The 26,608-nt window shown below is 43.9% G+C and overlaps 1 protein-coding gene across 6 annotated transcripts in view; it reads right to left on the reverse strand.

The window, feature by feature from the left end:
- Window positions 1–26,608, reverse strand: part of Ds (dachsous cadherin-related 1) — a 323,661-nt gene that overhangs the window by 15,205 nt on the left and 281,848 nt on the right. For 5 of the 6 annotated variants that reach the window (XM_070294922.1, XM_070294927.1, XM_070294926.1 and 2 more), the window contains 9 exons: window positions 14,998–15,161; window positions 14,255–14,659; window positions 11,596–12,004; window positions 7,116–7,394; window positions 5,916–6,139; window positions 4,817–5,483; window positions 4,387–4,737; window positions 1,916–2,242; window positions 1,394–1,838 (listed from right to left, as the gene is read on the reverse strand). In XM_070294922.1, coding sequence (XP_070151023.1) covers window positions 1,394–1,838; window positions 1,916–2,242; window positions 4,387–4,737; window positions 4,817–5,483; window positions 5,916–6,139; window positions 7,116–7,394; window positions 11,596–12,004; window positions 14,255–14,659; window positions 14,998–15,161 — 3,271 coding nt within the window. The remainder of the gene's footprint in view (window positions 1–1,393; window positions 1,839–1,915; window positions 2,243–4,386; window positions 4,738–4,816; window positions 5,484–5,915; window positions 6,140–7,115; window positions 7,395–11,595; window positions 12,005–14,254; window positions 14,660–14,997; window positions 15,162–26,608) is intronic. The other variant, XM_070294921.1, reaches the window with a different exon arrangement.

Below are 26,608 nucleotides of genomic sequence, written 5' to 3' on the forward strand. Positions count from 1 at the left end.
TTAGTGCTCCTACCCTTTCCTCCTATGTTCGCTACGCTAGTTCGCTCATATCTGCGTAAACGAGAGCAAAAGTGATAAAAAGTGAAAATAGAAACGATGAGAATCACGTAAACCATGGCTGCAGTCAATGAAAATTGAACTGTAATAGTAAATCAAGATCGAAGACCAATTGGCGACCGAGAATTAAAGTGCGAGTAGTCAAACATAGCGATATTGGATGTAATGTCGGCGCCATGAGTGTTTATGACGGTTATATTAATATACATGTATAATACAACAAGAAAATTGCATGTATATTCCTGGCGTGGGAGTGTTTTACTCGGTCACTTTGAAAGATTGATTGATTGAGGAGAGAGAGAGGAGATGTCAGACGGTGAGATGGAAAGACATTTTCTAATCACTACGGAACTATCATCATCTACTCATAAAAATTAATATTTTGTATAAAAAAAACTCGACTGATGAATTGAATTCGATTTTCGCGAAGTTTGCGCATGCACAATTAGCTGTTGAGATCTTCCTTCACGAAATTTTCGTACGACATCTAAGATCGCATTGAACGATTAACATCGATTATGACGAACAACGATTAACGATTACGTCGGTACGCTGGATTTTGCTCAGGATTAAGATTCACAGCTTGCATCAAAATAATCCATTAATTAACAAACACGACCTTGCTGTTTGAAAGGATGGACGGAAGCCACGGAAAGTCTTGGCTTTAATGACGTCCTGAGTATCAGTTTATTGCACATGTAATCATAAGAGATACACACACGGAGAGGAACGAACGGACATAGCAAACAGCGAACGTGCGGCGACAAAAGAGAGAGAGAGAGAGAGAGAGAGAGAGAGAGAGAGATGGGGAAAAAGGAAGAGCATCTTGGTTTGTGTCGACGGGTTATGCATACAGAATCGTTTAATCGGCCATAGAACGTCGTTCGTAAAGCGCATCGACTGACTTTATAATTTTACGACATTCCTAGACCGCGCCGCTCCTTTCCTTTCTCCTCCACTTTAGAAAACGTCGAGCTTTTTTTGCTAAGAACCGTCTCCATGTTCCTCTTTGTGTATGTATGCGTCTCCACTTCCCACTTTACGACGCTACTACCTACCGCTAATATCCCCCTGGGTGATCCTAATCGGATGTGCAATAAAGGTCGCGGTAATTAACGCCAGGATGAAATTAGTCGGTTGGTAGCCAAGATCGCGCGCAAAGCAATACTCGCATATGGAAAAGAAAAGGAAAGAAAACAGGAGAAGAAAAAAAATAAAAAGAATAAGAAGGAAACTGAGATGGTCAGAAGGGAAAGGAAACGGAGAGAGTGACAGAAAGTGGAGAAAGAGAAGAAAATGTACGTAAAAAAATGAACGATGCGACGTATGCACTCACCCGGCCGTAGTAATAACACCGGTCAGGTTGTCGACCCTGAAGAGCCAGCTTGTCTCTTCGGCAATGGCATATGTGATCTTCCCGTTTACACCCTGGTCTGGATCTGTTGCCTTTACGGACATTACGCTCGAGTCTGGCGCAACGTCCTCCGAGATGGTTGTCACATATTTGGCGGGATAATAATTCGTCGGATAGTTTGATGATCCGTACGGAAAACTATTGTGCGCATGAGACTCGATATACTGATTCTGCATGAAGGTCGGAGCATTGTCATTGATGTCCAGCACAATTACGGTGAGATTGCAACGCGCTTCTCGGCTGGGTCTTCCCTTGTCTTTGGCCGAAATCGTCAGCACATATTTGGATACAGTTTCGCGATCCAGATTTGACATCGACAATACACCGGTGGTTGAATCCAGACTGAACTTGGCGCCGATATTGCCACCTGGAAAAAAGAATACGAAATTTGAAGCTTAAACATTTATATTCTCATAATTGATTTCACGGGATGGGATAACTCACCTACGATACTGTAGAAGATTTCGCCGTTCTTTTCCTCATCAAGATCAGTCGCGGCTATGGTGTGGATCACGGGAACTTCCTGGTTTTCTGGTACAGCAAGAGTATAACAGGAACCTGGCCGAAATTCCGGATTGTTGTCGTTCTCATCCATCACAATCACGTCCAGAATAGTGAGGTCCAAAAGCTTGTTGGATCTCGCCAGAATAGAAACGGAATAACGGGCGATTTTCTCGCGATCCAGGGAACCTCGAAGAGTGACTACACCGCTAGGCGTAATGGCGAACTTGTTCGAGGCCACATCATTCGGAATCGTGAACGTGACGTTACCTGTATAAAGCGAAATAAAAAATTCATTATTCGCTATATAACAATGTATAAAATTTGCAATTTTCTTCGTAAATCGGCAGATTTTTTTATAATAGAATATTATCGAAAAATCGTAGCGTCTGCAGATTTTCACGATTCGAGCGTGGAGACTTTAATGCATTCTCGAATTCCAGCACTTAGCGGCCCATGCTCGTCGGATTTTTAGCCGGCTCAGAACAAAGGGACACGACACACATACGTCCATTCGCAGCACGCTCGCGTTCGTGACCACTTTTCGTCGTGTTTCTAGCCCGGTAGCTTCGCTTCACGGCGAAACGTAGCTTCGCGTCACATGTACACACGTGAGGAATCGCCGTGTATGACGGTTATCGGTGTTAGTGTGGGAGCTCACGGTGATTTGCCTATGCGTACCGCGGCAAGCCAGCGGCACGATGATATACGTGACCATTGTTTCGCCTCGTCCTCTCTAATACCCTCTGATTCTCCACCCGCTTGCGCATACACTTTGCAATCTTCCCCTGTATACTACCGAGCACACAGCTAAGTCCGGGATACGTAGGATCCTTTGGCGGGGCGCGTTAATGCGCTACTTCGGTGTCGCGATAGATAAGCGCAAAGCCAGAAGAGATACTCCATGTTGTCGGCTTCAGCGGCTACTAGTTTACCATACGAGAAGCACAGACTCTTCCGCGCGATTTAACTGTTCATCAGACTCAAACCGACTAGATCAAATCGCTCCCGTGTTGGGAATAAGTATGCGGATCTAGCACGAAGAAATGATCCGCGAAATATGTACGTGTAACCATCATACATGTGAGCTTGAAGATATATGTGTTTAGCGATCGCGTGGAATATTATCGTTTATCAGACATTCACGCAGCTATAATTGGCTTTTTGCTTATCACTAGTTTTTTCACATGATGAAAGATCTCATCAGAAATATGAATACACGCGAGGCGCGATCATGTAGGATCGATATTTCCGGAATAAGCGACTTTCAAGTCGTATAATGATTTTTTTATGATATTTATCGACTCACTACTTTCATATCTTACCTTCGAGACACAACTCGCCTTCTAGTCGGACGTTCTTCGCCACAAAAATACTAATGTATGCCATGAATATGTTCAGTTACTCGTGAAACTCCTGCAACGATAATTAGCGCGAGTTGCCGCACGTCTCGCGAAAAATGGCACAACTTGTGTCGTAAATAATGCGAACGAGCTCGCTTGCAAGAACTCGTTATCGCGTTTTCCGAAAAGGAAGAATCCGAGGACGTGTTCCCCGGGTCGATATTCGCCGAGACGAAGCGTCGGAATTTTCTCGGTAGAGACTGTGCTCGTGATTTTTAAGACGATCGAGAAGAGAAACGAACAGAGGGGAAGAGTCACCGCAGCGGGGTATTCCGGAGCTTTACGTACGGACGGAACGCATTGCCGACGATCCTCGAGAGAGTCCGAGCCGCGTGAGTCATTTCACTAAATTTACTATAATGCTCGGTACCTTGACCGGATTCAAGGCAATTATTCGAGATATTTTCGTAGCAAGGCTTTCCTATTAACCATGGTGAGAGTATTCACGATTATGTTCGCCCTTGCGCGTACACGATTTGCGCGTGATATGTAGGTGGCGTGTACAGAGCGGCATCTTCGACATATACTATCTACATCGAAGACAGAGAAAGAAAGGCAAAATCCCGATCGTCTGAATGCGAATGAGACGACCGGGGAAGAGCGAGAGATAGCAGATTGTAATTTCAGCTGTGCACGCCATAAACGTCGCTAAATTGACAGTCCTATCTGCATCGCGTACCAGCGACTTTATGCATGCACTACCGAAACAATGAGGATGAAGTATATAAAAGGAGCTTCTGTTTTCGATGCTTCCGCGCATCCTTATTACGCCTGTTATCGATAAGTTTCGGTCGCGTTTGTTCGCTTTGTTCCACGCATTTACATTGCTCCAGATCTTAAATCGGAAAATAGCTTAATCTGGTCCGACGATGTGGATGTCGTTAAACTAATGATAACTTTATATTCGGTCATATAAATTGCGTAATGAAGAGTCGAGTTTCATTAATTTAGTTGATGTGTAACGGCAAAAATTTAAGGGCAATTATGCTTATAGTTAAATCTTTTTTTTACCTTGATCCGCAACTGCTGGTCCTGCGACGCTCAATATGGACGTCCCAATGTGCAAATTTTCGGAAATCCTGGCGATGGGATTGGGCAATAGTAACCGAGGAGGCCCATTCATCTGCGTCGTCATAGGAATCAAACTCAACTTCAACACAGCTTTACGAGGCGGCGATCCGTGATCATTGGCCGTGATTTCGAGATTCGTGGATCTCGTGACGGGCTTCGCGAGGCTCACGATGCCCGATTCGTAGCCCACAGTAAAACGTGCCTCTTCATTGCCTGAAGTTATCACATAAGACACTCGACCGTTGTCACCAGAGTCCTTGTCTATGGCGACGACTCTTACCAGCCTCGCACCTAATGAAATATAAGAATTTTAATTAAACATCCTATTATGTATAGATTTGTAATATAGCTTGCGAGATATAACACTTACCTAGCGGAAGATTCGACGCGACGGCTATTTTGGTAGACTCTGGCGCGACGAAGACAGGATCATTGTCATTTTGATCAAGGACGATGATTCTTGCGGTGACCGTGGAGGCTAATTGCTCTCCTGGAGGTGCGCGGTCCGATGCCTTGAGGATCAAAGTGTAATCCGCCCTTTCCTCTCTGTCCAATTGCTTAGCTAGCATCAGAGCACCCGTCAAAGAGTCCACAGCAAAACAGCCCTTCGATGGAAACTCATCTACGAGGCTGTACCTAAGATCGCCGTTCAAACCACTATCCAAATCGCTGGCCATGAGATTATAAATGGTCGAGCCAATCGCCGCTCTTTCAGACACGCGAATAGTTATCGGATCTTGCGGCCATTTCGGCGCATTATCATTGGCATCCTCTATGACAATCTTCACGGAGACGGCGATACTTTGAGGATTCCCGATCGAGGTCGTGTCCAATGCACGGATCTCCAAGTGGTATTCACTTACATTCTCGCGATCAAGGGAATGTGCGACCACTAGCTGACCTGAGCTACGGTCGACGTCGAAAGCGGGAAACTCGCTGATCGGCGTCAGCGAGTCCAAGGTGAAGGCCACGCGACCCGCAGGACCTGCCCCCGACACCGACTCCACCGCGTGCCCGATACTTGCATCTTCACGCACCTACATGCATTAAATGTATATTGTTTAATTTCCGTGTGATTATCTATCTTTCTGTATTTCTCATATCTCTCATAAAAATATTCTCTTTATTAAAGTTAACTTATGTATTGAACAAAACTGACAATGAGTAGACATGACAGAGATTTGGTAATCGAAATATGATAAAAATATTTATATATTCTAGAATATTTCTTTATTTGTATTTTATTGTTGCTTTTTTAGAAATATTATTATAACAGAAAAACAATTAAATATAAAATATCGAGTTTTCGACAATTAATAATATAAAAAAAAAAAACAATTAAATTATATATCAATATTCTAATGAGTAATTATAAAAAAAGGATTATACATCGATAGTATCTTTCCAGCGAAGTTAAAAACATTGCGGCGTATAAATGAATTATACTAAATGATATCGATAGTACTCACGTTAAAGGTAAGACTGCTACTGGTGAAGGTTGGTCGATTATCTGCCAGTGCCAGAACTTCGACTCGCAACGCACGGATGCTGTGTCTCGGCAAATGCCCAGCATCGGTCGCTTTTACAGACACCCGGTATACGTTGCGCTCCTCGTGGTCAAGCACGGCCTTGGTCCTAATCATGCCGGTGATCGGATCGATGGCGAAGACGTTGTAACCATCTGAATCTCGGTCTGAGATGAAAAACAGAATTAGATACCGATCGAAAATATACTCTAAGCGAGAGAAATTCAAAGAGAACAAAATTAAAGAACTAGACGAGCTTTTTCCAAATTTAACGTAGAGTTAAATTAAGTATTAAGTTTAACATGGAATAGAAAAGTTATTCGATATATATATATATATATATATATATATATGTGTGTGTGTGTGTTATTTATTCCAAAGAGAGAAGCATGTATGCGCGAAATAAACGCCGCGATAAAGCGCGGAATGAAATATCCTAGAATTGGACGGAGAGAGACATCGCTCCGCGATAATATTACCCCGAATAAGCGATATTAATATTTAACCTTATGATCAAAATTTTTTTTTGCTTTTGTTTTTTTATGTCTATGAATAAACGTAATCGAGAAAATTCAATGCCGATCGTAATCGGCGTTGGAATGGACCGCGTGCGCGTTCTTCATAGACGATGCGTTTCTAACAGATAACAACACATCCGGCAAGAACGTTTGCGACTGCTTTTAAGACCGTGCATAATTGTTTCTGTAATTGCTGCTGGGTTATTAAAGTTTAAAAAAGTCTCACCCTTCCACGAGAGATAAGAGAGAAAGCGAGAGAGAAAGAAAGATCGGTAAAAAACTAAGTCGGCGCTGTCTAATCTCCAGCGCGTAAGTACTTCCTCGCTATTTCTCTATTATTCCCGACTCTCCACAACTGCCGGCATTCTCGTAACGAAGCAACGCAATTATTGGCCGCGCGCGTATACACAACTACTATAATTATAATTTATATATTTTCTTACTGAGATATAATCATATATATTCGTAAGGCAAAAGCGCAGGTTCCTTCAATTAGGCGAGCAGAGTATAACCGATTAGTCACGCATAGCAATTAATAAGTAATCGAGATGCAATTGCTCTCTCTCGTGTATCAAGACATAACATCCGAAATAAATTAAATTAACATTAATAGTAAGAATCTTACCTTTCAAGATACTGTAGGTCACCGAAGCGTTTTCACCGAGATCCGTGTCCAGTGCTCGCACTCTGGCGACTTCCGTTCCCGGTGGTTGTTCCTCTCTAACGCTGACGACATCCCCTTGAGGATCGACGATTTCAGGCGAGTTGTCATTGACGTCTAAAACCGTGATCTTCAAAGGCACCCTGGCGGCCCTCGACGGTGTTCCTTGATCCCGCGCCTCCAGGACCAGCTCATGGACATCTTTCGTTTCACGATCGAGTGGCTCGCGCGTGGTAATCTCGCCTGACGAGCAAAGAGAAAGAGAAACAATTTATTTTTATTGCGTTGAGCATCGGATCCCCGTTTCGGTAAGCGAATTATTAACGATCTATTAGCAATTCCTCGCAGTACTTAGCCATAGGTAGCATTTATTTGCAATCGCTACGAAATATTTATGACCGCGCGACAAAAACCATCGTATTAGTCTACCTCGATATTAGACGAGGAATCCAATGGATCTTAGGCACTGGCTCTGAGACCGATCTCGCGATTGAAATGGCGTAGCGAACGGAAGAGCGCACGCTCGCATATCCGTTCGCATAAAATTCAATACGTACAATCGACCGACATCCCTGCTTGTGGATCGCGATCGGCTAGACCGACCTTATCAATTTTCCTCGTCGAGAACGGTTAATTGGATAATCGTCGCTCGTAAGAACTGTCCATGCACGGTCGCTCGTATTCCTCGGTCGCGCCAGGGGTTTCGTTTTTCGTCTTCCTTCTCTCTTCCTTTCTCTTTCTCCTCGCATGTAATAATCGTACCAGGTATATACGTAGTCGCGCGTGTAACGAGCTCCGCCGTAATTACGTATCGCGGGGAGTAGTCACGGTCACAAGGAGAGAAAGAAGGACGACGAGGACGAGGAGGGAACGGGGAATAAGAAGACGAGGAAGAGGCGGGAGAGGACGAAAGCGCGGCGAGGTAAAAGAGGGAAAAGGTGGAGTCAAAAGACCCGTTTTTCTCCTCATCTGGGCACCAATCGGCGCATTAATGGATAATTAAGCGAGCGGTTATAGCCGTGCCACCAGAATTATTCCAGAATCTGGGAAAAGGATCAGGATAATAATTCGTACGACGTATCTGTGAGAAACGACGACCGTACTGCTGTCCCGGCGACACGCCAGGCGGAATCTGGCATGCCTCCACGAATTCTCGACGTACCTAGTCGCGACCGTCCCGACGTGGCCACGGCGACATCGTACTCCTCGCCGTCGACAAGACAAACGATCGACGGGGGACATGCAAACGCGCCGACCGGAGGATACCATCGCGGAACAATAAGAAGTATATCGTAGGACGCGTGCTAATGCGTTTCTCGTGTTAGTTTCTCGTGGGACCGCATGGCCGATCTCGCCGTCATGCTCGTAAGAAGAGCGGACTTTTTTGTCTTCGCGTGCCTCTTCCAATATTTGGGAATCCATCGCCGCGATCGAATGTACGTAAGCTTGGCGGAAGACCCCTGTTGTGACGGACGACACAACGTCGGTTTCTCAAACAATTCGACGAATAGAAGCCTACCTGATAGAAAAATCTCAGCCAAGGGTAAACTCGAAACCTGCTCGGCAACCATACACGCGAGTTGCAAACTAGCTGTGCAGCAATCTTATCTTTAATTTGATCATCAATGCAAAACTGCGTATCAAATTATCGACGCATAGGAAAAAGCAGTGGGAAACCCCCCGTTAAACATGTTTACTCCTGGAAAATATATCGCTAAATAATTCAAGATATCCGATCAATATTTTTACACCTATGCTCAATTATAATATAAATTGACCGTAATCAACATTTATCATGCCGACGAGGTATACACCGGATACACATAGAACGATACGAGACGAAATTATCAAGTCAATTTTTTTTTTCGCAAATTACATCGCAAAATCATCATATGACAAAATAACATTCGGAAAGAAGCATTACCACATTTCTAAAATAAGAATATGTTCCTGTTCTAATAGACAAGCTACATGATGGCATGTTAACAGATATTCGATCGATAGATGATACTATCGATTAGATGGTAAGTCACGGAAATTCCTGAGATCGCAATGATCAGCTGTATCGCGCGTGCATATCGAAACGAGTTAAAATGTATGAGAGACGTCTTCGTGCGTGAAGATTCCACGCACGAAGACGCCACGATTCGCATCGGAAGAGAGGCGAAAGTGGCGGAATGCGACTTTGACACCAGCTTGACGAATACATCGTCAAATGTATCATGTCTTTGTCGAGCGGGACATCGACGTTTAGCGACTGTAATCATACCCGATACATATTAGGAACTGGTCGAATCGAGCTGACAATCGCTGATATTCTCCATACTTTTCATCGCGTCTCATCAAGGACGTGCCGTTCCATAAATCACGGCGGGTTCGATCTCTCGACATTGTGAGCCAACACGAGGGGCCTCCTTAATTGGATGAATGGAGAAAAGGGTGCCATTAAGCGGACATTACGACGGCGACCTACGCGGAAAGAGCCAACAGGCATCGCTCGAGGGTTTTCTCAATGGGAGATCGCGGGTTAGAGAGTCCGCGATCGAAGGACAATGGCCGAGCGAAATTTCAACTCACTCCGCCGCCGCCGCTGGTCTGTTGACCGGACAATGTGCATTCGAGCTGTGTGCAACAGGGATTAATATAGAAGTATTCGTACGACAAGACAGCTGATACTTCCGGCAGCGCGATCGCCCCCACCTCGTCGTTATCTCTCGTCTTTTTTTCTGCCTGCCTCTCGATCCGCGTAGTCGGGATGACTCGAGAAGTCCCACCTTTGCAAACAGGCAACCCGGCGGATACGAAACGACGAGGAAAGAAAGAATGGAGAGAGCCCGGACCTCGAACCAAGCGTGTACACAAATACTCCCGTGTCGCATGCCAATCAAACCGCGCACATTACGAGGCACAGTGCATACATGTGCGTTACGCGGCGTGTGACGAGCCTCGGGTCCCGTTCCTGATGATTCGTTACACGCCGATTAAGCGAAAGCGCCACTCTTACCGGATTATATTTTAATACCCACGAGAAGAGAGCGTACACACACTGCCGTAATCTAAAATGAGTTATACGAAGATCGCGAAGACAAAGATCGTGTGATTCTTGTTATTCCAGCCAGTAATTTAGCAAATCCTCATTGAGTAATATCGTAAGCTGAGAAGGCTTATTTATAAAGCCTAATGTAATTAATATTTATATTAAACATATGGTTTATATAAGAGATGATAAATATTTTTAAAAAATTTCGAAACAATTTAGGTGGACGACGTTGTCCGAGGAATATTTTCGTCGGTTACGAAATCGTTTAACAATGGCGCGGCATAAAGGGCCGCTAGGTTGACGCAACAGCAACGCGTAAATTACACGCGCCGACGGCTAGGTTCCATTTAGAAAATTAATAGTCTCTCCTTTTCCCACACTTGCGGCGTTTCCTTCTCGCACCTAAATCGATCTTTCGTTGACTCTATAATGTTTCTCCATCATATCGCGTTGGATGGGAACTCGAAGGGACAAGTTAAAGAGAGAGGGAATATCATATATACCGACGATTCAGACACGGAGAATTAATAAGAAGCTAGCGAAGGTGTGTTCAATTTTTATTTAACAGGCTAAGAACCTGTCTGAAACAGGAAGTAACTGTGGCTGCAAGCGAGGACGCGCGAGATAGAAGTTAGCGCGAAGCGAGGACGGAAAAGAGAGCACAACGGATCGACTAAGCCTTAGACTGATATACGAGATTGAATATCTGGTTATGAAATAAAAGATTCTGCGGTAGACGCGGCGTACAATTACGTTCGTAATGGCGTTTCGACGAAGAAGGGAGAGATATAAGTTGGAGGAATGACGCGCAAAAGATCGATAAGATTTCGACGAGAGTGGAATTATCGACGCGACCACGACGAATTGCACTGAGATTGCTTCCGTTTCGTGGGATTCCTGTGGCTGCACGTGTACCGTAGTATGGTAGAATACCGCAAAGCAAGGCATTACGACGAAAAAAAATCTCAAACCTGCAACCAAAATGTTAATCGCCGCGAATCGATCACTGTCACCGTAGTCCCGAGAGAATCACGGAATCAGGAAGTTTCTCCTTATATATTTCTTATTCACGATCGTCAAGTAGCGCAGTCATAAATCCGGTGTGAATTGAACCCGAGAAAGACCGGAGTAGAGAATAATGCACTTCTCGCGGAGTTTATTCGACAAAATCTCGACGAACCCGAATTCGAAAATGGATTCGCCAATATTTTTCTCTGTGAGTTTTCAAGTTGCGTGGGCATCTTCGCTCGGCCCTCGAAGCCAGACCCGGGCCGACTTTCGCAAACACTCAAACTCGTCGTTTCGACGAGAACCCACATATATCTCCTTGGCATTTGACGGCGTGTAAACGGAAGAAGAATGAAAAATATGGATATATAAAATTGAGAAAAAGTTTTTTTATACCTGTATCAGGATCCACAGTGAAGCTGCTATTGGCTTGAACCACCGCGTATCTGAGAAGCGAATTCTTGCCGAGATCGAGATCGGTAGCGCTGACGGAACCAACCAGAGTACCCGAGGAAAGATTCTCGAGCAGCTCGAATCCGTAAAAATCCTTCTCGAAGCGCGGATCGTTGTCGTTGTCGTCTAAAACTGTCACCACCACGGAGGCACTCGCGGTTGCTGCAGGAGATCCGTTATCGGTTGCGAGAACCGTCAAGGTGTGTCGATCGAGAGTTTCACGATCCAAATTTTGCGCCAGATAGATCCAGCCGGTGTTAGAACTGATTCGAAAGGCGGCAGAACCATGAAGACGATAGCTCAGTCTCGCATTGTTTCCCGTATCCAGATCTACCGCGGTTACCTGAAGAATCTGCAAACAAGAATTTGATTAATCTATTATAATAATCACATTTAATGAGATAATTTATTTTAATCAATTAATTTAATTTTACAATAATTAAATTGCACAAACAATATATATAATATCTAATTAAATTATATTTGAAAATTCCACACACATAGCAATGAAATGTTTTTGCCAAACGAAAATCGAAACAAGAATAAGCATCCGAGATTTTTCGCAATCTTGCAAGAGAGGAAAGGAGCAAGAATAGGGGAAAAAGACGGGGTGATAGGCGGCGTCGAGACAAGACCAGTCGATCCGGTCGTTTCGTATTAATTAAACGCACCCAAGGACCGCGAACCCTAAACATGTTCGAGCCAGCCGATATTTCCCAGCGCGGGAAGATAGTGAAGGTTGAAGAACGAGAAAAAAAAAGAAAAAGAATGTAGGATCGGGAGTGTATAAGGTCGTGTCCTGCGCATGAACCCGCGGCTCACGGATGATAAATGGTAGTAAAAGGCAAAAGGAAAGAAGAAGAGGGAATAAAGAAGGAGAAAAAAAGAGACGCCGCGACCGAGTTGTCTTTAGGTCCCGTAGACGAGATGGATCAGGAAAAATATGTGTTACTATTAAATAAAGAATTTGAAGTGAGAGCAGGCACTAATGTGTCCAACTATGCGTTATTAGTTTACGATGGGTGAAAGGTTACGCTTACTGCAACCAAGCTATTCTCTTGCTCTAGCTCTTCTTCTCTTCACATTCTTTTCCTCCACTTTTCCATCTCCTTCTCTCTAATGCATACTAGTGACTAAGATATTGTCCGGATACTACCGACAACCTATAGATCTGTTCCACCGATAGATATCGCCGATATATACATGTATACCAGGAGAAAGATGGAACGGAAGATTGAGTAGCTACGAGAGAAGAAGAACGAGGAAGAGAAGGAGGCAGGCAGACGAAAAAAAGAAAAGTGAGAGACGCCAATTGCGGCGACATCTCTCGCTCTATCTCGTACCCGTGTATATGATATATTAAAAATGTGACGTCATTTAACGAGCCTATCTCGCGGCGAGGATCTCGTCATCACTATCCTCGTATTCGGGATTATATGCGCTCGTGGTTAAGGCCACCGCGAGGAAGCGTCGGGCTTGTCAATCGCGATGACGATCTTGTTCTCGCGAATTTCAAGCAACTAATGATTCTCAATCGCCTGCTATTCCGATGCGCTTTTCGCGACTTCTCCATGCTCGCTCTTCTTCGATTTTTTGCCGCATAATAACTAATATACATATGTATTACAGGAAATGTACATCGCCGTTGAACATTTTTACGCGGATTAATCTAAATGTAAATCTCTCTAGTATCAAACAAATTCGCACACAGCCAGAAATTCAAGTTTTCCAACCAAAATGCTATTTTCGGTATAACCGTATGTGACGTGATAAATCTCCTATCTCGTGTTCAGGTAATCGCTGGAATCGGCTCGTGAAATGATCGACCGTGTAATGCGCTCCTGCGGGGACCTATCGACTGTTACCTATCAATCTCAGACGCTCACAGAACTCGCAATCGATATCGACCGGCAACATGCCGCGTGCACGCGTTTGCATATCAGATTATCAGACGTTCTTCCCTATCCATCTATCGGGCCAAACTTGTCCGTCAAGTAACTTTGTAGAGTAACATCAGCTAATATCTGCGCGGCGCGATGCAACGTTCAGTTAAATCCCTCCTAGTCGACGCAAAAGGTTAATTCTCTCTTTGCCTACAAAGTGAACTTCGCAAGTCAACATCTTCTTCTTCCTTCTCCTTCTGCTTTTCTCTTTCGCGAGAAGCTATCCGGAAGGGAAAGAACGACTGGTAGCTATGACGTGGCGTATGCCTCGCGATACGAAAGAGAGCAAAGGTTCACGAGCGCGCTCTTCCTGGTTGTCCCGGATAAAATTACGCATCCCAGAGACGGATACAAAACGCAGGGGAACAAAAAGAAGCCGGCTACAAGGGGAAAAAAAAGGGAATTCTTTGGCGCGAAGAGATGCCGATGAAGAGCGAAAGAAAGGCCGAAGAGAGGTTGTTAACTTCCACCATCTCTCCCGACCGATCCAAAGTTTCTTCTTCTTCTTCTTCTGCTCTCTTTCTCTAACATATACGCGTGTACAACATTTTAAATTTCTCTGTCTCTTCTATATCCGCTTCCTTTTTCGAAGAACCCTACCGCATCCTCTCGACAAACAAATGCTTGCGTGACGGGCGTGTAATGAAGATTTTTCTCACCTGGGAATCGAGCCTGGCGCCTTCGGGAACCTCCACATGATACTCGTTCCTTTCGAACACTGGGGGGTTGTCATTCACGTCCTGCACCTCGACGCTCAAGCTAAGGTTAGCCGAGAGCCCAGCACCGTCCAGGGCCCTTATCAGAAGACCGTGCCTCTGCTGGATCTCGTAATCCAATCGTCTCGCCAAATAGAGTTCGCCGGTGCGCGCGTTTATCTCAAAGAGGTCGTTGCTGTTTTGACCGAGGACGTAGCGTATCGGTAGCGATGGCGTGGTGTCCGGATCGATAGCATGCGCCACGTACAAGGGTATATGAAGAGGATGAGATTCCGGCACCGAGATGCGAACGCTAGTCGTGCGAAACGACGGCGTATTGTCGTTTACGTCCTCCACGATCAATTCCATCTGTAAATAAAAAGACACACGGATGTTGTATAAATGAGAGTAATTCGGCAACAAATTTTCTTCACTAAATAAGTGAAAAGCTTCTCCATGCCTCGCTAATGTAAGATGAGTAACGGTGAATTAATCATAGCTTTCAAGTGCGATGCTAAACATGTGTTGCATCGAATATCAAATATATAATAATATTTGATAGAAATGCAAAAATCGTAGCATATTTTTCGCACGTTTGGCATTATTACATGCGCATTCAGGATAAATACTGAGAAAACGGATAAACGGCTATGATTATGGCGAGTTAATATCGAGACGATGATTATCTGGAGGATGTGCAATTTTACCTGGCAATATCCAACGGAGCCGCCATTACGTGCCTCGATGCTGAGAACATATTTGTCACGTGATTCCCGATCAAGCGGCTGTCGAATCCTTAGCATCCCCGTGTTGGCATCCAACGAGAGATCAGCTTCTTCTCTTACCAGATAAAACCTGCTTGGTCGTTCGCCTGGAAATGCAGAATACATAATTTAAATAATGTATACAGATACATACGTGCATCAGATATAAGTAAAATTGCTTTAAACGAAAGAAGAGAAACACATTTTGTGTTAATTTATTCATAATAAGTCTCGTCGTCTTTCTCGCCTTCAATGGAAGCTAATTAAAAGTTGTATCAGAATAATCTCGATAAATTATGACGCGCGAGTATCAAAAAGTAGTTTGGTCTCCAATTGCATTTGCATTATCGCAACTTAGTTTTTGTAATGGCTCCGGATTCGTCGGACATTCACGCTGAGTTGATTTATGTGTGTTGCTATTAAATCGCAATATATTTGTCGTTTATGCGGTTGAATCGGGAGATGGATTAATTGCAGTCTGTTTCTCTCTAATATATCGATCTTATATAAAGATGTCGAATCGATTTGCCTTTACAATATCAACGATGTTGTCTTCAACAACCGTAACAATTTATGAAACAATTGTAAACATATTTCAAGATAACTTGAAGAATTCTCAAACAAACAAGATGTATATTGCAGAAAAACGGCAATAAGATCTTGAATGCATCAATCTTAGCAACAATATAACGGACAGTTGCTTCGTCCTATTTTAACCCGCCAAATTAGAGGCGAAGTCACGGGACGTCTCGCTACTCTCGTTTCTCTGGTTAACTTTACTGGTGAACGAATTTATTCTCTTCGCCGATAAAACTCCGGCGGCACTGAGTCCACCGTAAAAGACGGCTAGTCGAGAGAGGTTCGCTGCTAAGCAGATCTTTTCAAGCGAGAGCTGTCGCGCATTGCTGAGATCTCATTCGTCACGGTTACGATCGGAGAGCGTTGCTCGCTCGAAGGATCGTGTCTGATCGGTGGCATGATCTTACAGCAAGATCTTCGGCGAGCACGGTCACACACACACATATATATACACGAGCGTGAAATGCATTTGTGTCTGTACGATCGCGTCCGTTTGGATGATACGAGTTTCATTCGCCGAATAGCGAACGAACGAGGCACGTGCAATCGACGAATGAATGATGTCGGTTTATCGATTCCACGACATCGACCTCGCTCGACCTTCTCGCACGAGTCAGTCGGGACCGCCCGGTGCCGCTGCTCGGAATCAATTAATAGCCAAATTGGCCGGTCATTACCGCTGGCAGATGCAATTCCGTGATGAACGACTCGTGAGCGCCGGCCCGCTTACACGCGTGTATCTCGCATAACGAATGCCGTTGGCCGTCCGCACGCCCACGTTCTCGTACGCCAAGAACCGTAAGGATCCTACGTCGCGGGAAACTGAATTGGAATTATCGCCGCATTGCGTCTCGGAATCTCTTTACCATAGATCTAACGCATCGCGCCGACGCGACGTGTCCCCGATTTGCTGTTTGATAGATGATGATGTATAATTGGACGGCTTATTATAGGAAAGGGCTCTAAATCATTAGCTTGTCAGTATTGAGTTAAAGGCGGGTCGTTAGTATACACGCGCGATCTTTCATTTCGATGCATAAAAAAAAGAATCTTAATGAAATTGATGAAAAAATGTCTCTTCAATTTACTTTTCGCAATCAGCAATTAACCGTTTTTATTAATGATGTTTGAGATCCGATTTAACTTCATTACAAATGCATGAATTTTCTATATTATCCGGTGTCGGACCATGAAAGCACGTCGTCATGAGGCCACATCCAATTACAAACAATCAGCGGATAAAGCACGCACAGCACGGGTACCGATAATTGCCCAGATCAATCGATAGATGGATCGATCAATCGAGCGCGCGGTGTGGACCAAAACGGGAGTGCGACTAACTCATCCGAGATATATCCTTCCTAGATACGATGTTTCGACAAATCTCGCGGATCAACCGCGACGCGATCGATCTCGATCAAGTTTTTTTCTCGTTGCACGCAACGGGAAAAACCAGGTAAAACGAAAACATTGTCGTCACGATGAATTGAAGAGAGATAGCCGTGAATATTTCCATTTCCACGGTATTCCATAACATCTGCGTCGTCGTCGACGCCTATGTCTTCTATGTTGTCGTCGGTGACATCGGGTGACATCGACCCGTGCCTTCGACCAGTGCCTTAAAGATGGTACTCGGTCGCGTACGTGGATGGCATAATTTATGGACCGCTATTTATACTCGATCCAACTCGTCCGTCCTTTTCCTCCGTTTCCCCTTTCGCATCGATGCACGCGACAGTGTGGAAGGTGTGTATCCACACACACACACGCATGCACGCATATACATATATATAACGTGAACGTCTCGGTCAATGGTGCACATATTTTGGTCCACATCTCATTTTAGTAGAGAATTAAAACAAAATTCTTTAATTCTCAATGCTAAATAACTCCAGCACTTAGCACATGTCGAGAGACATTGATACAATCCTCATCATTCTTAGCTCGTTTTTTGGCATTTGAAAGGTTGTTCCCGGTCAGACACCCTAGGTATGAGTGTATATATATGCGTGCAGGATAAGCGTGTACATCTGAAATGTACTTATACATACGAATCAATTCATATGTAAAATGTATATATGCGAAGGATGAAACACTGCGGTTGCGTGAACGTATACGCGCGGCGCGCGTGTAATTACGCGTATATGCGTTGGTACCGCGAGACTGGTCTGGAAGACGTACACGTTTTATATCCCCGGCGATACCTCTACCCATCAGCATTCGGTACCCGTGTTATTAAATGTCCGCGTGATCTTTTTCCACGGACTCTCGCCGCGAGAGGTGGGTCCGCCGATCCTGTACTACTCCCCGTATATAATTACGATTTACTCCGCATCCCGATACGCTGAGATACCGCTCGAGTATCTTGCCCGTGCAAAAGGATTTCGACGCGCAACTTCGGAAGGGTATGTGACACGCCGGACAAATCTGTATCCCTTCCTCCGTAAGCCGCCGTGGCGAGAAAGTTAGCCATTAAGATATATATACGCGAGGCAACGTATTTGGTAATAAATCATAAAGGATAATAAAATTATAAAGTGCGCATTAAATCGTTCGTTCTTCGTGAGAATATCGCACATCGCGTAATTTCAATTTTTAGTCTGTATTGGAAGATTAAAAAGAAATATTCAAATATTATTATAGTTTATTGTAATTTAAAATAAAAGAATTTCGAACAATAAATGTTCTCATACACACACAAACAATATTCATAATAAGTTATAAAAAATTTAAAAAATAATATGTATATTGTGAAACTTTTATATACATATTTTATATAATTTTAATAACATAAAATTAGGTGAATTTTTATTCGCTACAAGGGCGCATTTTGTAGCAATGTGTAGAATTTGTTTAGCAAAAGTAATCTTTTTTTGCAGCTCAAAACTCTGCATAAATCTCTCACCATAAAGACATTCTTCTTGCATAAAGTATTATTTTTATTTAGAATAATCATCGCGCAAGGTGCACGTGTCGTACGGTCACGTTTTTCTCCCGCCGATGCCGATTCGCGAAGGCTTCGTCACCCCGGTTACACACGCGTCCCTCCGGGGTGCCCACGTGGGTGTAACGAAGACAAATCGCTCGCGTATTTGATTAATTCGCGGAGATCGCCGATCCAGCGCTGGACCCCCTCCACCTCTTCCTACTCGTATCCTTCGTCCTCCGGCACCGTGAATCGAATCGAGAGCGAGTTTTTGCCGACGAAGCCGAGGCAAGGAAGAAACCCGTAACGTACTCATTACTGATTCTCGCCCTTATGCGTTCTCGGCACGAATGGCACGATCCGAGGCGTTCCGTCCGATTTCTATGAGAAATCTCTCATAACGACTCGCGAGATTCGCGAATTATATGTGAAAATTTGCAATGTAACGAATTCCACATCGAAACAAAAATTCTGAATGTTTAGATATTAAAAAAACGTTAAAAGAAAATATTACGCACATGTTTGCGCTATGTGAGTAAACATTATTGCAAGCTCTTCCTTCTTTCTGCATCGATAAGTAATCTCGAATAGCATAGGTAACGATCAATAATCACTGATCAGCATATTCTGGCATGTGTATTGCCGCGATTAAATGCACTTTTAACATTCTCGCATGACGCTTCGCAACGCGATTCTTAGGTAATGACAACGCGAAAACAGTCGAGATATAATCTCATATCGTATTCGTAATTTCCCCATTCTCATTCAATTCTGAGCAATGCGAATAAAGTTTATACAGAGCGTAAGCGTATAACATTTCTCCAAGTGCTTTTTATTATTCGCCGTCCCTCTTGTGCTTCCTGCGAATTTCTCCTTCACCCTCTTCTCTTTGCTTTCCACAAGGTGAAGTAACCTTCCCGTCTTCCACGCGGCCAACGTCTTGCCAGCCCTTTTTGCTCTGTCCTCCTCTCTTATTCCGCTCTATTCCGCTTCACCGTCTTCCCCTCTCGACCGCACAAATGGAATTCATTTCTAGTTCCTTGACTTCGGTTTCCTGATCGTCTCCGTTCCTATTTCCAAGTCCCTCTTTCACTCCATCTCTGTTTAATAGCTGCTGATCCGTCCTGTTTTCACCCAGGTCGTTCTCACGTGCACGACGACGACTACGACGAACGACGGCGACACGATGACGAAGACGAAGACGAAGACGAAGACTGAGGATAGCCGTGCAGTCGTAGTAGCAGGATCCTATTTATTTCTCTTCGATGATTCTCTTGAGGCTGCATTTGCTACTCTGATACGTACGCGTGCATGCGTGTATGCGTGTCATGTGGGCAGCTGTATCGGCTATGAGAAGCGGAGCTATCTAATTGATGCCGAGAGGATATATCGAAATGAAGTCGTCCTGTCGCAGGAAAATTGCTCATTCGTGTACGCGACAGACGTATGATAATATTACACGTTAATAGAAAATTGCATTCCTTAATGTATATTTTCAAACTCAATTACAAGTTTTATCGCGCAGCGGGTATAATATAAATCGTGCAACGGGGACATTTATTATCTAAAACATAGTCTGAAAAATAAAGTATGCAAATAATCTTCCGTTAGGTTGACCGATGTTTTCCCTCGTGCCAAATAGTTCATAAATCATTAGACATTTTCTTTCTTTTTCTTTCTTTTTTTTTTTTTTTTTAATAAAATACATGTACAAATGTGGCGCGATTCTAGCGTAGTCACAAAAATACAATGCATTAATTATCCTTCTTCATTACTTGTCTTATTGATAGACGTATCCCAATTTATGTACACACGTGTAGAAACGCGTATCGCTGGGTCTTTTATAGAGTGATATAATGTAAGGCACAAATTGCTCGTCATTAAACAGTACCAGTTTTTCAATAGCATTTGTTGATCTCTTTTAATGACATGGTAAACTTTTAAACGATAGAATTCGCGCTCGCTCCCTGCTGGGTATCTCCTTCCAAAGATAAAAAAAAAAAAGACATCCCAATGTCACGGTCGCCAGGTTGCCAAGCGACGTTTGACGCGTGTTCGCAATTACGCGCTTCCTTGATTAATCGACAGACGCATTCATGAATAACCGTATCGCGAGCGCGCGCGCGATATACGCGAGCTTCTCGTCCAGTCTTGGCGTGCAATCTCATTTGACTGAAAGTCCCTGGCATAGGGTCGTTGTAACCGCCGCTGGCGAGTCGGTGATCATTCACTTCGGCGCACTACGTCGATATTCGTACGACTGTGTGCAATCTATCCAAGCAAACGCGTGCGCGCATGTCGCGCAAGAAGCCTGAGTAAAAAGTAATTGCGATCGGTGGCCGAGTCGTTATACTGAAATCAAGATGTCTGTACTTCCAATCGCGACGCTAAACTCTAGACAAGATTATCCTCTTGTGTGTAATGGAGTTTCTCTATGTTTGCGTCACACAATGAATTGACTTGCCCTCGAGTGGCTCTTGACGAGATCTCCCGCGTCGCTTCTTAAGGAATTTAATAACGGGCTATTAACGTTTCGCTAAAAATATTTCAAGTTTTTTTCCGTCATACATACGAGATGTTTGCCAAATTTTATAAATATTTGCCGAACATTAAGAAAACTTTTTTCCCTACACGGTAAAGCATCCCCTAGTCTTGCTAGAATAATCTGGATAAGACCAGCTGATTGTCCTAATAATAAATCATATACGTTACATGAAGAGACAAATTATTGATTTTTGATCGCAGACCGTTAGTTGCTATACATATAATTAAATACATCGAAGCCACTGCACTCGTGACGTTGTACATGTCTACGTTTGCATGCTTCTAGCGCAACTAGAAGTCGTCAAACAAGAGGCAACAGCAGATAATATCTCCTCGAAGGCGAGACTTCTCCCTCTCGAATCGATTAGAATTGCTTCATCTGGCCGATCGCTTCCGTTTCGCCCCTTGGCATTGCTCTTCTCTCGTGGCAAAAAAAAAGAGAAGAACCGCAATCCGCGCGCCGGTCAAACTATATTTATCGCGAAGTACGCAGCAGTATTAATTATTCGCCACGCTCGCAAGTCGCACCGTATATATCGAAACGCATCACGCGAGAACGACTTTGGGTTTCTCTCTTCCACGAGCCGAGTTCCGAGCGCGATAAATCACAGATCGATGATCAGATCGTATAAGGTCTCGCAGCACGAGATCGCTTGCCTACGCGGCCGGCGCGACACGACGCCGTGACACTCGCGTGGAGAGCATTTCTCTTATTTTGCTAATTAGCTCGTAACGGTGCCCGTCCCACTTGAGGTCGCCCGAAGGAAGCCGGTCATCCTCTCAGGGGCGGTGCCGTCGTAGAAAACGACGACGACCGTTTACGATCGCCGCGAGAAGCTCAAATTACGGCCGAATTACGAGTTATCCTGATCTAAATAAGAGTATCGATATAAGCTACTTTTTTATAGTCTCGTTATCAGATAAAACGATATATACATATATGTAGATATTTTCGTATATGTAATATTAAAAAAATATTAAATATTAAAATACAATATATTAGAATAAATTGCACTTTTTTACAGCGATAAAATTACAAATAGCGGGAGAGACGAATGCAAATTGCGATCTCTGGAAATTTTTTTTACGATTAATAATACGAATAATCGCTTGCCAAATTATCCATCTGTAGTAATATAATGGAGTAAGAAAAAAGACCACGAGAATAATCGCGATCTATTACATTTATAACGGGGTACTTGCGTGTCTCCTCCTGCTTTGCGAGGTTTCGAATCGCGGCAATCGATTATTCCGGGCGGAGATCGTGGAATGCCCGGTGTCAGGCCCAGGGTCTTCGAATAAAAGACCGTTTGCATAAATCCGTGGATTTTTTAATTGGACCGGTAAGACTCCGCTTATGGCCGACGATCGAGATAGGCATGATCGTGCGGAAACGATCCGTCCAGTCCGGGCGCCGCATTGAACGAGGAAAAAGAAGATTGCATTGAGAAGAAATCCAATGATCTCTTCTCGTTAATTAGGAAACGGCGCGTAATCAAATTTTGAAAATATGTTTAGAAACTCGATTGCGGGCACGTAATAGCTATCGAATCGTTCGTCGGCGACTATAATTATCGCCTGGCGGCCTCTCATCTAAAAGCATCTTCTGATATCGCGGTCGAAACGGTGCTCCAGAACAGTTGCGCGGCAAACGCTATAAAAGTCGGAGTTTAAACACGCGAATTCTCAACGGAGCTGCATATAAATATATGATGAAAAATTAAGCAAACGGAGATAGCTTTTAAGACGAATCTTCGCGTACTGTTAACAATGATAAAAGATCACATGTGTCGAAAAAGTAAAGGAGAAATTTGATACGATATATCATAATAGAGGGAAGCGCTACGAAATCTCGACACGATCGTATCGGGATATTCGCCGAGAGGAGGGACACCGTCGAGAGGATCGATACGTGCCTCCGTGGGATTCGCCACGACACTCACCGCCGTCACATAGCGAAAAACGATCTGGTACTTAAATAATGATGATTAGCCGCGCGGGTCGTGGCAGCGTCGAGCGACGGCGACGCGACGAATGCGATGAAGAAGCGATACCGTGGCGGCGGTATGCTGTCGTTGACGGGGGTCCCGCTCGTCCCTCTTTCTTCCTGTGCTCTCGCGCGCGTTCTTACGTCAAACCATCCGACCCCCTTTCCGTCCGACCCGGTTCCGCTCTCGCGTTTCGAACGTCGGTGCGCCCGTTTACGGCTATATCGACGTCCCGTAGCGAGCACGGGGGCCGCGAGACGTTTAACATCCGAGGTCGCGCCGCGATCCTCGGACCGGAATGATATTCGTTAATGCGAGGACGGCCGCTTTTTACACGGTGAGCTTGTAATTGAAAACTGGCAAAAAATTTAAAACGCTCAATCTCCACGACACGTAAACCGGGCCGGCTCTCTAACTTTCAAATCGTATGTCTCGGATGATCGCGGAACATGAGTTAGAGAGACACGAGCTATTGACACTTCTCGATCTATCGATCGCCAGATCAAATGTATCCGTCTTGCGGATATCTATTTTTTTGTTTGACAATGCCGTCGGGATTTGTCTTCCGCGGTGAAACACATTTACATATCTGCTTACGACTGTACCTTTCGCTCTTCTCAAGATCATTCTACGACATTGTATTTAATATGTTGTACGAATGAAGATACGTCTACACGAATTTATTTAAATATTTCTGCAACTTGTTTCTGTGACGATAATTTTTCGCTGACAAATTGAGAAATTTACAAGGGACTAAAATATTTCCAGCGACTGAAGAAAGTTTAAAACACGCGTAATGAAATGATCGTTGCACTAACGTGACTATGATACGCAAGTGCAGCATACGCAATAGCGCGAGAAACCCGAGCGTTGGACTGCAAAACAAACTTAAGAATACAATTCTGTACACACGTAAAATATCTTGGAGTGAAGACACAGCTAAATGGTGCAGAGTGTATGTCCGATGAGGACGGACGGACGGAGAACCGGAGAGGAAAGACAGTAGAAAGTCCAGAAAACGAGATGGACAAGACAATGGACGGCGACAATAAGACTGCCCAGCTTCCAGCGACAATAAATTAAAACGAAGTCCTGCATCGGTCACCGCAGTACATCTACCGTTGTGTCTCTTATAACGCGGGATGTCTCCGATGCGTGACGATCATATTAAAATAATAGCGTTGCTCGCTTTAACGAAATAAAAATCACAAAGAACATTCTCGCGTGATTTAAAAGGCTTAGATAAAAATTTTCCCGAAAATAGTATAGAAATAAAATTCAATTTTTTTTTTTTTTACGTATTGAAATTCTCAACATGCATATTGATTACGTAAAAGATAATAAGGGTGTGCAATTAAAAGTCGTATCATCAAAGTGATTAAAATACTGACTGAACGAAACAAACCAGATTCGACACGAGGCAAGTCGAGATACGGTACATGATCCAGCGATCCAGCAACGAGATAGGATTACGATTGGAGCGCGCTGCTAGCTAAAACCCGAGCGGTAAAATCAGCGTTCATAGAACATGTGCGCTTCTATCGCGCCTTCCTGTTTCCCCCTTCGTTTCTTTTCTATGTCGGGACACAATCTCATCTAGGATTACACCATAGTAATTCTCCCCCAGCCAGCCCGACGATTCCAGGCGAAGTGAAGCCGCTCGAGGGATCGAATCGCCGAAGGATCCGAGAAAGAGCGGGAAAAAGGTTTATATATATATGTGTGTGTGTGTGTGTGTGTGTGTGTGTGTGTGTGTGTGTGTGTGTGTGTGTGTGTGTGTGCGCGCGCGCGTGTGTGTACGTGGCTACACGTATACAGAGAAATCTCTTCGCTTGCCGCTCCGTGCGATGGTAAACGGCGATAACGAGGCGCGAGATAAGAGGCGCATCATACAAGACGCGGAGAAACGGGGGGGGGGGGGGGGGTTAAAGAGACGAGACTCCACTCTCTCATTGTCAGTCCTCTCAGCCTCTATATCTCTTTTTCTCTCTCTTGTACTAAGCATTGCTATCGATGTATCTACAAAGTGTTCCGCGACTATAGTAAGAGTCCCTTTAATCACGTAAGACAAATCAAGAAGTCAGCGATTATCATAATGACGAGGTATTCGAAATTATTGAACGTGAATTAAATCAATTTTTTTTTTAAGATATAAATAAAAGAAATTTTTAATACGTATTCTTTTTTATATTATTGCATCAGGTGTGTTAATATCGTGTATGTGACGAAACATCTAAATTCCAACAATACAGTGGTTGTAAGAGAGAAAGCTTTCTCAAAGGATCTACGTTGTAAATAATTCCGAGTCTTAACGTACGAATGATCTTGATAAGCCTTTTCATAAGTGCAACCAAATGAAAGAAATATCGATCAGTGAGTTTTTTTTTGCTAATCTTCCCGGTGAATTAAATTGCACTTGAGCAGGCAAAAGATAGTTCGTATGCATAACAAAAAAACTCAACTCTGCCATTTCCTCGGTTCTAACAGGTATTCTCGATTTGTATGTATAATAATGCATTACGCGTAATTAGAATACCGTACGTAAATTTTAATAAAATCCCTCGGATGGAGCGTCTTTTTATCCGCATTCTCTGGTCGATTACCGCGATGCCACGCACGCTACAATGTTTAAATCGAAGAACGCACGAATACGAGGGAAAGACAAGAACCTCGCGATCGCCGGATCGGAAAGCTATAATCGGTTGCAGCGCGAATACGCGCGCGCGGTCAAGATTTCTGCTCGCTGCTTCTTTTTACTCCGTGTGCCTGTAGCGTAGTTGAAAACGATCGCGGTGAAGCGACGATGCGTACGTGTATATGCATCTTCTGTGTACACGCGCAAACGTGAATGCTCTTATGGTCGAGATAGCGAAGCGTACTTGCGCCGCGCGATGTATCTCGCGAGCATCTGCGAATTCCACTGATCTGCGAACGACCTCCGCGGTGGAATACGCTTTAAGACGCTTTTCCCGAGATTCCCCAGCTCGGCCGAGTATCTCTGTATCGCGACCCGAGTAACAATAGTCGCTGCAGCAATCTTACCATTATACCTCTCGACAGCAACGATGTGGCGAACAATGATAAAATAAATTTTAGAGAAGAAAGAAGCGCGAAAACGCTTTGAACAAGTTTTTGATAGGATACGGATATTTATGATGGGATGATATTTATTTGAGACTTTAGTAGGCGAAAGATCTTTGCGATGAAATTTGTGGTGAATTGACAACAATGTTTATCACTGATATACGTCGCATTATTTCGAATAATTAAATTTAATAAATGAGCTCATTTATTTCATCGAGTATTTCTCACAGTACGTTTGCTCGACCGCTTGTCAATATATACATAATCGGTTTCAGTAAGCGATTTGCATTCGGGGCAATAAACAATTGTTGTTGAAAGATAGAATATAGAATACACGGAGGACCGACGTAGAGCGGTCAGCAAATGAAATTATCATATCACAGTCCCTTCCCTCGATATTCGTCGTTTATACCTTACTCTGTCTTTCTTCCTT

The sequence above is a fragment of the Polyergus mexicanus genome, unplaced genomic scaffold (assembly GCF_030449975.1).
Source record: "Polyergus mexicanus isolate NDT 795.1 unplaced genomic scaffold, iyPolMexi1.0 SCAF_4, whole genome shotgun sequence".
Classification (NCBI taxonomy): Eukaryota; Metazoa; Arthropoda; class Insecta; order Hymenoptera; family Formicidae; genus Polyergus; species Polyergus mexicanus.